Source organism: Maniola hyperantus, chromosome 1 (assembly GCF_902806685.2).
Source record: "Maniola hyperantus chromosome 1, iAphHyp1.2, whole genome shotgun sequence".
In the NCBI taxonomy this organism is placed as follows: Eukaryota; Metazoa; Arthropoda; class Insecta; order Lepidoptera; family Nymphalidae; genus Maniola; species Maniola hyperantus.
Genome location: NC_048536.1, coordinates 7,505,190 through 7,519,282, shown reverse-complemented (window position 1 = coordinate 7,519,282; position 14,093 = coordinate 7,505,190). Strand labels below are relative to the sequence as shown.

The window sequence follows — 14,093 nt, the reverse complement described above, 5'->3', positions numbered from 1 at the left end:
CTAGTTCTCCCACGGTGACCAACCGGGTTGGGAGACTGTGCTGGAGGGGCCGTGATAGTTGCTATTCTACTAATTTAGGTACTAAAAAATTGTTCATCGAGCTTTGCCCGTTATTCTCTGTATTAATTTTTTGTTTATTTTTCTTCGCCATGTTTCCTTGTACATACGGTTTGCTCATTTGGCTTGGAGGGGTAGACTCTAATTCTCTCTTTCTAGAATTTGGAATGTTTTTACTTTCCTCATTTTTCCGAGTTTTATTTGGTTCATGTATTACTAGCTTATCCTGGCGTGGATACGCAATCTTTCCTTCATTTTGTGCTCGTTGCAATTGGTCTTGAAGCTGTTTTCTTTTTTCCAATATTTGTTGTGGATAGTCTTCTTTCAAATAAATCGTTTTGTTTTTAAGTTGCTTTTTATTTTTGAGAATAGAAATCTTTTTGCCATAAGTCGTAAAAGTGGCTACTATAGGTCTTATTTTATTTTCAACTTTTTTCCCCATCCTTTTCGTTATTTTAATTTCATTTCTGTTGCAATCCACTTTTATTTCCGTTTTTACTATATTTATTACTTTATTTTCTAATTCCTTATAGGATTTTTCTCCTTCTTCAACTCCAAAAAATATTATGTTTCTGCATCTGATCTGTTTTTCTATTGCAAGAATCCTCTCATTTTGCTCGATATTGTTCTTCTTTAATAATTCAATCTGCGATTGAATGCCTTCAAATTTTTTATCTATATTTTCATTAATACTATCTGTGATTCGCTCTTCCACTATTCTGAGCGACTCCTCCGAATCTTTTTTGATGTCGCATCTAAGCTCGCGTAGCAGTTGCTCGACGTTTGACATGTTGAACTTGTATGTAGCCACAATAGCGATAGGATAAGAGAATAATTTCTGGTAAGTATTTGCCCTCAATTAGTAGTAATTCTAATAGTATTATGTACAATGTGACTTTCTGTTTCCAATTAGTAAAATTATTATTTACAAATAGTACTATTATTATTTATAGTATTACAATTAAACCATACATCCAATTGATAGATCCTTAAAGCAAAAATAAAAATTACAGAAATTCATAAATAGTTATTCGCAGTCTATGTTAAGTAACATGGGTGTCAGTAGGTACATATTGTTTAAACAACTTTTAATTCCTAGTCCTAGTGATAATACTTATGTAATCTATTCTTTAAACCATACATCTAATTCATAGGTCCATTCATTTAAAAATTTAATATTCATAAATAGTACAAGTTATATTTTGTAGGCTCTGAACCTATTCCTCTGTTATGCTAGGAAGGTATCTAAGTCCTTTGAAAACAAATAATGTTCATTAACAAATAATATCATATAACATGGGTGTTGGTATGTATAATGTAACTAAAACATTGATTATTTATTTAAGTAATCTTTAACTCCTAGTCCTAATAATAAAATTTATAAAAGTATTAATTATGTACCCAATCTATTAGATTAAACCTTACATGTAAGTCAAAATTTAATAAGTATTCGAAAAATCATAAATTAAGTTATTAATTAAGTTATAAATTAGTATTATTTAAGTTATAAATTAAGTATTAGTTAAGTTATAAATTGAGTTAGTTAATTAGTTAATGTTATATTTTGTAGTCAATTATCTGAAATTCTTCGCTTTAATGCCAAGCAAGTTCATTTAATCGAATAGTAATCATTACAGATAATTTCATACATGGATATTAGTATGTACACTTTATTTTAGTAGGCCGAACTAAGTCCAATAAAAGTTCAATGAAATACAAGCCTATGTCTCTTCTGTCTTAATCCAAGCAGTAATCTCTAGCCGATAATAAGCAAAATCATAGCAACATTAAGCAGGTATACTTTAATACATCAAGCATTAGAATCTGCATAGGTTATAATAACTAGTATCTAGGTACTAATACAATAGCCGTGCTGTTTGCTATACACTGTGCACCACAGCAATTATATTCTAAGTTGTGATACAAGTAAGTAGTAGTTAGTTATTTCGTAGTTCTATATTAGTTAGTTAGTTAGTTAGTTAGTTTATTAGTTAGTTCGTAGGCACATAAAAGTTTGTCATGAAACACTGGTATCTATTGTTCATACACTCACTTATGCACAGCCTATTATTTATGTCCTGCTAGTTAGTTCATTGGCACACAAAGCTTAATGTTATGACAGACAGTTAGGTATATATTGCTCACACACTTACTTATGTACTTACAGGCTATTGTGATAGTTATTATTATGTTAAAGTAACCTTATGCTGTTAATGTTTGTCCAGATTGTATTTGCAGTTATGAAGTCTAGTAGGCAGCGTTTAATTATTCTTACTCATCTCCTTTCTAAATATCCAATTAGGCACAAAATAGCATCATGATATCTTCCCTATAAGTTTATTATCTTTAGTATTTTTTACAAAGTTAGTTTCATTCGTAGTATAGGGCGATTTAACACACTAATTTAACTCGTTTAGTAGGTTATTTTCACTGTTTAAACTTTGTGTTAGTTAGGTAGGTGCCCATGTCAGGTATTTTATGTCTTCCTTATTTCACACTCGAGAATGATTAAAAACACATTAATTTTGCTTCGTCGACCTGGAATCTTCGAAAGAATAATCCTACAAGGCGGATAATCGTCTTTTCCTCTTCAAATTCGCAGTATTTTGTCAAGAATTTTGTGTAACGGTCACCGCTTGTATTTCAAACTTTTCGATAAAACTTGTGAATCTTTCGGCTGAATAACACTTTCACTTGTGAATTGGCTGTTATTGTACACATTAAACTACGTTTTAGTCCATAGTTTTAACTTTTTGTATTTAATAAACCAACAAAATATACGGAGAAAAAAAAACACCTAATACTTTTCAAATATAATTTCTTCTACAAATAATAATATTTTAACTTAAATTTAATTGTTCTTCCATGTTCCTTCCAAATAAAGTTAAAAATATTACCTAACATGATAAAGGCGTCCGCTGAAATCATCCCGTAAATTTGTTTCTAAACTAAGTCCGGCCAAAGTTCCGGAGTTTTGGAACAAAGCAAATTCAATTTACCACATGAATTACCTGTTAGAGTGGAAATGCCGTTTAACCGGCAGCAGCGCCATGTTACCGCCGTGTTGCGGATATTACACGTGCTTGTAAGTTTCGAAGTGGTTTACCTACCCAAGAAGGCAACGTTAGGTACTGTATAGCTATCAGCATCATCTCAACCCATCGCCAACCTAGTACTGAGCACGAGTCATCTCTCAGAATGAAAAGGGTATAGAGTGGCAGATTTCTCACACTTTTGCGAACATTATGGAGAAAGAGGCATGCAGGTTGCCGCACGATGTTTTACTTCACCGTTAAAGCAAGTGGTGTTTAATTACTTAAAACACGAGATCAAAACCCGAACCACTCAAAAAGAGTCCAATATAAAAAATATCTTAACCACTAGGGTACCCTATACTAGTTACGAAATTTTGTGTTTTAGATTTTTATTTTTACTTATAAGCTACTTATGGATATCAGTTAAAATAATACTAAGTATAGGTACGATCAATCGATTGTAAAAATCATTGGAACTATAAGTATAACCTGTTATTTCGTTGCGTGAAAAGCATAGATGTATTATTATTATTATTACCGTAAACTCTATGGGAAAACGTCTCTATGCAATTTACAAAATATAGAAACTCTATGGCATGATTACTTTTCCCTAGTCCAGTCAAATTATTAAAAAAAATTAACGCCAATAACCTATTGAAACTTCCTGTGTTAAATAATATTACGCCTTAGTGCCTTAGTTATTCACGTATATGCCTTAGTCAATAGGTATATCCTAGTCATTCTACTAGAAATGAATGGCGAACAAAATGCTTTTCACTATCACTAGGTTTACAGAAAAAGTTACAAAATTTCAATATCGCGGACGAAGTTTAAATTGTTATGCAGCGTAAGTCTTGCAAAAGCGCCTCTCGAAATTATCCCGTAAATTTTCCTTGAAACTAAGTCACGTCAAAGTTCTGGACTTTGAAACAATGCAAATTCAATTTCCCACCTGAATAGCCTCTAGGGCGGGGCGTACCGGCAGCGGTTACCACATGTTGCAGTATTACGCGGTTATGTGTATATTGCCGGCATGTTGTTTTTGAAGTAAAAACTTCAGACGCGTTGGGCGATTTTGGGATGGCTAACTTCAAGGTCGCGTCACCGACAAGTTAGTGCTCGATAGATATAATTAAAGCCTGAACATTAGTTCAGGCTTTAATTATATCTATCACATTAGTGAATGGTTTTCATTTATAAATTAAGAAATTTCAACATTTTGATACTACAATTTTTATTTGAAAATCCGAAGAAAAAACAGTTATTTCATTATTTCATTTCTCACTCTGAGAGGAGACCCGTGCTCTGTAGTGAGCCGGCTATGGGTTGATCATGATGATGATGATGATGAAGTTTATTTCTGTCTGACTAACGTTTTTCTAAAATCGTCAATAATACGACATATATCCACACTAGGTATAGTTTTGTTTTAAAATTCCTGTTTCCTAATTTCATGAGGGAAATTTTATTAGGAATTGGGAGGCAGTTTTTTTTTAGACTCGACTTCAAGGTAGCCCTTGATTGAGATCCCGTAAGTGACGATGCATTATTGGAAGTACGTTAACCTAGTGAAACGACAGCAAAATCGATTTCTACAGGATTTCATACCGAAATGCTACTTGGCGGTAGGATCTTTCTCGCTTGATCATTACAAAAACAGCTATCCGGTGAGAAATTGGGCGGTTTTCATTATAATACTAGCACCCCCGCCGAACTTCGTACCGCCTAACAGTCGATTCTTTTTCAGATTTTTTTTTAAATTTTCTTTCCATAAGAACCATCCTCGTACTTCAAGGAATATTATAAAAAAAAAATTAGCGCAATCGGTTCAGCTGTTCTCGAGATTTGCGATCAGCAACACATTCAGCGATTCATTTTTATATATAGAGATTATGTACTTAGTTAGGTACCTTCTTATTACAAATTATTTATTTATATTTTTTTGTTTTTTAGAGGCAGCTCAATGTGCGCGGTTACCAGTGCTCGCCGAATCTACGCTTTGTGCTGTTCCAACACAATATCAAGGAGGTAATAATTTGCCATCTCAACCTGTCGCGTACTATACATATTTTTTTATTTTTCGTTGGTGACATAAAACATATCTTTCCCATCTCTTATTTAAAGTAGATCGAAATTAAATCCAGGACTATTTTTAAAATTTAATGTTTTTTTAACAAAAAATATTTTCTACTCTTCTTCAAACAATCTTAGAAGCTTTTGCAGGAGTGTTACTTGAACTTACTCTAAGACTCGTATGAGTACTTTCCAGTCCGTCCCATAAACCGGCTTGAGGCTCTTTTGGTAGTGCTACGGTGCGTATGAGAGTGCAAATCGGGTGCTACGGTTCGTACTACGAGTACAAATCGTAGCACCAGAGAGGTCTTTAATTCGATTTCTTTTTAGGATTTTATAGCTTTCAATAAAATATAATTTGTGGCCTTCATACGTATTTTTACACGACTACGGCAAAGCCAATAGGAAGGGTTATTATTTTGACAGTCTATGTATGTAGGTTTGTATTTATGTGTGTTCCACTGTAGCGGCTAAGCTACTGGGCCGATTTTGATGAATGAGGTGTCAATTGATTCGTTGCTTTAGTCCGGGTGACAGAGACCAATTTTATACGAAGAAAATTGATCTGACGGATGTGACTTCCAAAAGTGGGGGTCTCCAAAAATTTTTTTGTTATTGTATCGAATGGGATGTAAAATGAAAGAGGAAAAATACTGACTGTTCATAAAATATATAAATGTATATATAAAAACAGCCATTAAAATATTCCAAGCGACAGAAACCCAATTTTACTATATTTCAGCGTTTATTAAGAGGATCGTAGTCGGGTTTTAGTTTTGAACTTTATGTTTCGGTTTTAATAATATATTTTACTTATAAACCTTAAATAAAAGTTTTAAGTTTTTGTCAATAAAATATTTCCGCTTTTACAGGTTTATCGACGGACTTTTACAGCGCACTACACAGTTTATGACGTTACAAATGAGTAAGTTTCTATTTGATACACTTTCTCTTCAAGATTTTTTATTTTTCTTCATGAAATATAGACAAGATCATCATTAACAGCTTAGTTAAGAAAAAATTGTAATTCTTATTTTTAACCTAAGTAGGTAATATTTATAGTTGGCTTTTATATATTTCAGAAGTATCTATATCTTTACCTATTATATTATCAGCACGTTATTAGTTTTACCACATTTCAATTTTGGGTTTATAATTGGCCCCGATTCTCTAGTCTCTCTCTAAACTAAATTTAGAGTATCTGCATCCTTTTCTTTTTACTAATGCTAAAAAAGGAACGGAACACGACTTTCACATTTAAAGACAATTTTAGTGCACAATACAAATTTAAACAGTAGGTTCACGAGTGCGTGCTAAAATCACGGGTTTTACCATCTAAAAATTAAATTTAGAAATGTCAAACTGCTAATTCTGTCCTTTTCATATTACAATAGTAAGAAGAGGGTGCGAATACTCTAAAATTAGGTTGTGCTTAGAATCGATGCCAATTGTCATGTTTCCAGCTTCTAACCTAACTCATAATATATTTATCTAAACGACGAGGATTTGATTAGATCACATTGTAAATAAAGTTTACTTAAGTATAACTAAGCTTTAAAAAGTAAAACGGTTCTAGATATTATAGTAACTACTTACATACCACAGAAAAGAAGGCAAACATAATGCTTTGAATAGGGTTACCACTTATTATATTGCTAATGTAATTTTATCTTACTAAGAATTTCATCAAACTATATTTTTTTTGCACTACAGAACACTGGTTCCTAATTTCCTTGACTGCCATATTACGGATAGGTAACTTCTTTAAAATATTTTGGCATATATACAAATTCATTATTTATTTAGTTATGAATAATGGACTTAGGTATATTCAGTATTTTCGCAATACCAATCAGGTAAGTATATCTATTAGGTATGTTTCCAATATATATATATAGTTACTTAACATTAAATCAAATAATAGGTACATATAAATAATAACAAACTATAGACAGACAATAAAAGTGTGTGTTAATAAGTGTAAGAAACATTATTAAGGAACAAAAAGGCTATAATAAATAATAAATAAAAAATGTTTCCAAAGAAAATTCTCAGGAACATCACAGTCCTTACAATTAATCAATGCTATAAAAGTTAGTCTATACTTAGGCAGAAAACCTACAGAATAAGTACAGAAGAACTAACTAACATAAAATCGATAACCCAGTGATAAAACCAGAGCAAAATCTTAACAAATAACTTATACGACAACCCTACATCTCAGTGAAGGGCTCTTTTGTTCGAAGCGACCGGAAGGCAGTTCCGCTCCATTAACGAATGAAAATTGTAATCGTTAAGAATAACTCGCTATCATTAAAACTTAACCGGAGTTTTTTTACGATCCCACTTTTGTTGCAATTGTTTAAATTAAATCAGAGCGCGGGACTTTAAAGGTTTATACAGAAAATAATTCAATTAGATTAGCATTTTTGATTGTTCAGTAAGTAGGTAGGTTCAAAAGTTGGCTTCGTTTTTATAACATTACAGCTAAAATAATCATCTGTTCAATTTAATGGTAAGTTCTGCATCAATCAGAGTAATCAATAACTAATGGAGTAGATTCATCTTTGTATTTTTTTATTTACATACTTATTTATTTATTTATTATAATGTATTAACACGTAAGATAACAATTTATATCTCGCCAAACTGTACGTCAATTTGTTGGCGAGTTTGCGCTCAAAACAGATTAATTATTATTACTTGTCTGGAGATTTAATTCTAATAATTACTCTACTCCATAGGTCATTACTGCATATCTATCCGTCAATCAGTGCACTGACTGGGGCACTACTGGCTGCAAAACTTAAATTTTCTTTTATTCCGGATAATCAGAGTTTTAGATTTTTCCTAAATCCCGTGGGAACTCTTTGATTCCTAAAATCTAATTCCACGCGGACGAAGTCGCGGGCATCAGCTAGTACTCAATACACGCAGTGCACTTTGCAGTATTGGGAAATGCGTTAGCCGTGTCGTCTGCGATCCATTACTTAGCGGATTTTAAGTCCTAGAAAATTCGTTTGGTGTGAGTGTGTGAGATTTAGATAAAAACGTTAAAACAGTGGCCTTTAATAGTGATGATTAATAAAAGTTAATGACGACTAATAAAAGTTATCATCTATCATTTATTTGAAAATGTAGGTAGTTGTAAATTTTGTCAGGTAAGGCCCATATAAAGTTATTAAAATCAAGCAAAGCATCTGCTGTATTATTTTAAAGTAAGAATCCTAATCATCTAAACAAGCTTCTATAATAATTAGAAGCTAACAACCTAGTGTTTACTTTTATCTCAATGTATAAAATAAATAGCAAAATAGGGTAGGTTATAAATACAGAAGTAAAACCAACCAAGTCGAATAATAATTAATCGTTTATTGAAAGATCTTTAGTACTTTGATATTTATAGACCTATCTGTATTTTGTTGTATTTTCAGCATAGGTCTATTTATATTAAAATGAATCTACCACCCGTTTCCAAAGGTGTTTGGTTGTGTAGAAGAAAGGGCAAACAAACTACACAACACACATCTTTTAAAAGCATTACAACATTACATTATATTTAAAACATATTTGGTACATGGTTATAACAAGTAAACATTAAAAGGCAAGTGATTACATACATTACAATTTACAATAAAATATAAGAATACTTAACTTAGCAACTCTGTCGCCTTTGTTTACTCTGAAGTCACATCACTTCACTAGACTAAGGTTGTAGTTAACACGAGAAGGAGTTATAATACGAGACTTTAACTAACACCGAATCAATTTCACTTAGAGACTGTGGCTCCTCTGTCGAGGTAGCTACTTTTATATCTTCCCATCGCAAAACAGGCGGACGTCGACCATCCCATGATCTTTTTTTAATAATTATTTATGTTGGTACAATGGTAGGTACCATTGTACCAACATTGAGATTGTTGACATTATTATTAATTGACTTAAATAATATTATTTGCAACATGTATTGACGGTTTACCTATTATTGTTTTACTACATTAATTAATGACAATATTATTGACGATTTACATTACAATAAGATACTATTAAATCATAACCTTTTGAGTTGGGTAACATTGACGTTGTATCCTGTCGCGGCATAACTATTATGTTCAAAATATTACTACAAATATTTATTTTAGACTCCAAGTTTATGATTAGGTAAATTTTAGCATAATAATCATGGCTATATTTTTAATCGTGATATGACAAGTGCGATTAGTGATAACTTAGACAAGAGGATCCACGTATTCGTGTCCACAGAATCAGCTCTACTTAGTTTGGAGTCGCAACGCACGGTTTGCATTGAGTGCGTGAGTATTGAGACTGCTCAAATGGAAACGAAGCTTCGTTTCCATTTGAGCAGCCTCAATACGAGACTGCTGAAATGGATTCGTATCCCTTAATAATATTCATTGATATCGTTTAATAGCTGATCGTTCAATTTGTTGCTGTTTAACGACCAAAATTAATCAATCCATCCGTAATCTGTCTATAAGTTAGGTACTTAGCAACATTGTTTTTTGACAAAAACCATACAATTTTTGACAAATAACAACGTTGCTAGCAAAATTATCGAGAGATTACAGATAGGATGATTATAAACTTCGATCATAAATCAAATGGTGTGAATAAATGCATGTACCTACCCGTTTTCTCAGCCACCACATCCCGCTGTTCGGCGAAGGTCAGAGCAGCTGGGAGTGGCAGTACGCGGCGTGGCTTGGCACCAAGGGCGCGCTCATCCTGGTCGCAGACAACGAGGTGCTGGCCAGGCCTGCGCCCCCCGCGCGCCGAGCGCCACTCTTGCGGCTCACTACCGACGCCAGCCCGGGACGCGTGTACAATGGCGTATCCGATTGGTTGTACCAAGGTAATATTGAATTCCCTATCTTCATCATCATTATTTACCTTTTTTTATTTAATGTTACAACAAAACTTAAAGCTACTATTTAATTACTGTACCTACACATCGTTCCCGCGCGGAATAGTGCCCAGAATACTGGCTGCATTTCCGCGCTGGACAGCCAAGCTGATCTGACAGGCAGAACGAATTTAACTATTATGTCATCGTCGATGGATGTCCACAGCAGGACATAAGTAGATATCTAAGGGATACTACGATTTTGTGCCACTTGTGTTCAGATCTGTCCACCTAGTGGGTGGTCTGCCATGACTGCGCTTATCTGTAGGTATCTTGATATGTAAAACAGTAAAATCATATTTCTTTTTCAAATGATTGCAGAGGAGGTGACAAAAACCTCATCAGCGACCTGGGGTTCAAAAGACGGCTCATTCGTGATGTACGTGCAGTACGACGATAGCAAGGTGTCGGAGCTGATGTTCCCCCACATATCCAACGGCATCGGCGGCGCTGGTGCTACCAGATCGGGCTTCCTGCTTCCTACACTTAACAGTAGTCTGCCATCAGTCTTCCCTGATCACGTTTCTGTTAGGTATCCTACGGTAAATATACTCTGACTTTTAAGAATCTGTCTAAGCGTCCTTGTCGCCACGCGATGCGTGTTAAATCAAATCGTAAGTAGTATTTTGCTGACCAGGAACACACTACCAGCACCCAACGCGATGCAACGCTGCCACACACCAGTCAATCTACGCTACCAGATCTGATTGATCCAAGCGATGCATTGTACATTTTGTACAAGTCACATGTAATATGTTTCTGGCATAGTAATGGCGTAGGAAGTACTTATGTTTCTGGACAATAAGTACTTGATGCCATGTGTCATTAAAAAATTAGTGGTTTGGCATACATTAAGGGTGTGGTGTCGCCACGTCGCGTCGCGTTAGGTCGCCTGATGCAAATGAGTTTCTTCCATTCGTTTAAGTGCAAATCTGCATTATATGATGTGTTACCTATAGTACATTTACAAAATAATACTTATAATATGATATATAAAATGATGAGTACCTACGTACTAAAATTAAAGATCAGCTGTTATTTAAAGCCTATGAATAAAGCTCTTTTGAATTAAGTATTTTGACTTTCCCCTTTCTCATTTCAGCCTGGCAGTTCTATACCACAAGCGAAGTTATCCATTGTGGCGGTCCAGAATGTAACATCGCCTCCAAGGTGGGAAGTCAAGCCTCCTAGTACGTTAGATGGAATGTAGGTTATAAATTAATTCTACAGTTTCTAGTCAATTAGTCATCTTTGTAGCAACCTCACTAGTCATACATTATCGCTTGTTTCAGGGAATATTATCTCATATCAGCCCAATGGGTGGGCAAAGAAAACTCTCACATAGGAGTAGTTTGGATGAATCGGGCGCAGAATCTCACTGTGTACAGTAGCTGTTATGCACCAAATTGGACCTGTACGGAGGTAATTTTGTATTGATAGTGAGATAGTGATATGGGTATATCTTAAGCCGCGTCGATACCAGTAAAATTTTTCGTTGCGTTAATAAACTGGCGCTAGCCGTCTTTTATGGTAAAACAAAAATTGGGTCGGAAATTTTAAAATCTGGATTAGTTCTTCTTTCATTGGTAATCTGGTTGGTTCTGAATTCTTTGGTACTTTAATACACATCGCTACACCTTTATTTTACCTAAGTACTTCAAGAATAATAGATATAGGTATTCTATTCAACCTCAGGGGAAACCTGGCAGGGCATGTCTGAGAGTTCTCCATAATATTCTCAAAGGTGTGTTAAGACTGCCAATCCGATTATGTCCAAATCCTTCTTATTCTGAGAGGAGACCCGTGCTCAGTAGCACCCCGGCGATGGGTTGACCTTGACAAATGATGATAGTTAGTTTTTAAGTATAGGTACTTAGTCGAATATTTTAATTTCTAGACCCATTCAGAAAAAGCTACTGAAGAGCCCTGGTTGGAAGTCCATGAACAGCCCGTCTATTCGGAAGATGGCAGCGCCTTCCTACTTTTAGCGGCAGTACAAGAGGGTGGCGGCCAGTATTATACACATATTAAACATGTCGATGTGTTGCGACAACGTATGGCTGTCTTATCTCATGGGAAAGTGGAAGTCGCCAAAATCCTGGCGTGGGACCAGGAAAATCACTTAGTATATTATTTAGGTAAGCCAGATTCAAAAATATTTATTTCAAGGAAATATACCTACTTACACAGAAAATGTAAGGCGTAAATAAACTACAGTACTTAAAATTTTACAATAGCAGTCATGTATTTCGATTGATCTTGATTGTAGAAGTGCACACTAGTTGTAGTCAGACGTGGCACTCTTGCGTGGTAGCGCTCGAGTAATGGCCGATCGTAACGCCAGAGTATATGTTGTAAGGTATATGTCACAGTAGTTTATTTGCACCTTTATTCACAATTAACATACAATGTTATACACTTGTCAAATGCCCTAAGTATTGGTTAGCAGTCCTAGAACTTCTAATATGCTAGAGGAACTGTAAAGATCTCCAGAGAATTCTGGGCATAGCATATAGATATTATCACTGAGTCGGTTTAAGGCTACAAAATGTTCTGACAAACATGGTACTTAGTAGGGCTGTCGATTTATATATATCTTTTTCTTTCTTTATTAAAGGTGTTGACGTCGAAAAGTTTTACCCTCATAATTTTGGACCTGCTAATATAACCACGGAGGCTAATCAAATTAAGTATTATGATAATAATTGATTGCTGCCGAGTGGTGTTTTATTGATATCGTCTACTAACCAAACATCAATCTAAAACAAAACCAATTCAAGCCAAACATCATCAATTTTGTTATTTGAACAACACTCATTTGTCTTCGTTTAATATGAACAAAATGTCCAATTGTCCATATACCTATCAATATGTATTCATGGCATCTTTGAATCCAATTTAGTGTGTAAATAGAGCTTGTAAAGGGTTTTAGAGTGTAGTATTTTTGTACCCTAGATATATATTTAAGCGCAGTAAATTGCAACACATCAAACATTCCATCTTATCACAGGCTCTCCTTAGGGAGCTGTAACTATAACCATCGCATGTTTGGTAGGTACTGTTACCAAAAATCAGACGTGTAGGTACTTTACGTTGTTTGCAAGTTTGCCGCGATCGGAACGATCGATTGTCAGTTTTTTCCCAAATCTAAAAGCGAAGGTAGTGGCCGCTCGCCGCCGCGGTTACTATGAGCATAGTTGTCGACATCGCGTCTTCACTAGAAACTCGTTACTGTACCTGCAACGACGGTTACGGCTCGCATATGAGTGCCTTTAGGCTTTAGAGCGGTTATAGAAATATAGCTACGGGTACTCTACGCATTCGTACCTAGTTACAAACTCGTTTCTGGATAAAAGTCGTTGTGTGCGTTGCCAATAAAGATTTTTCGTGAATTTAAAAAATCTACCTAGGTACTTACTTAATATCTCATTTTACTTATAGGTAGTGCTGAAAGACCAGGACAAAGACAAGTTTATGTGGTCCGGGATCCAAACTACGGTGGGGGGAGTAACTCCGTGAGAGCGCGCGCCGAACGCGAAGAGCCGCGGTGTCTAACCTGCGAGCTCGCACTTTGGCCCGCGCGTTTGCACTACGCGAATTGCACTTTCTGGAGCGCCACTTTTTCTCCTGCCAGGCTGAAGCTTGGGATAACCCATTATGTTCTGGAATGTGGGGGCCCTGGGCCTCCGCTCGCCGGACTTCATGACGCTAGAACACATAAGTTAGAAAGAATATTATACGATACGAGGCCTTATAGGTGAGGAATAATTTATATGAATAATAGCTGATGCCCGCGACTTCGTCCGCCTGGAATTAGGTTTTTTAAAAATCCCGTGGAACTCTTTGATTTTCCGGGATAAAAATAAGCCTATGTCACTCTCCAGGTCTTTATCTATACCCATGCAAAAAATCACGTCAATCCGTTGCACCGTTGCGACGTGATTGAAGGACTAACCAACAAACCACCAAACCAAAAAACAAACACACTTTCGCATTTATAATAA

General features: G+C 35.1%; 1 protein-coding gene across 4 annotated transcripts in view; it reads left to right on the top strand.

Moving 5' to 3' along the window:
• LOC117996249 (inactive dipeptidyl peptidase 10) overlaps window positions 1-14,093 on the top strand; it is a 125,024-nt gene that overhangs the window by 98,852 nt on the left and 12,079 nt on the right. For 2 of the 4 annotated variants that reach the window (XM_034984294.2, XM_069509078.1), the window contains exons 6-14: window positions 5,046-5,120; window positions 6,038-6,090; window positions 9,827-10,038; window positions 10,411-10,631; window positions 11,192-11,295; window positions 11,382-11,511; window positions 11,987-12,227; window positions 12,707-12,775; window positions 13,531-13,846. In XM_034984294.2, the coding sequence (XP_034840185.1) occupies window positions 5,046-5,120; window positions 6,038-6,090; window positions 9,827-10,038; window positions 10,411-10,631; window positions 11,192-11,295; window positions 11,382-11,511; window positions 11,987-12,227; window positions 12,707-12,775; window positions 13,531-13,846 (1,421 nt within the window). Of the gene's footprint in view, window positions 1-5,045; window positions 5,121-6,037; window positions 6,091-9,826; window positions 10,039-10,410; window positions 10,632-11,191; window positions 11,296-11,381; window positions 11,512-11,986; window positions 12,228-12,706; window positions 12,780-13,530; window positions 13,847-14,093 lie in introns of all 4 variants that reach the window. The other 2 variants (XM_069509115.1, XM_069509161.1) reach the window with 2 other exon arrangements.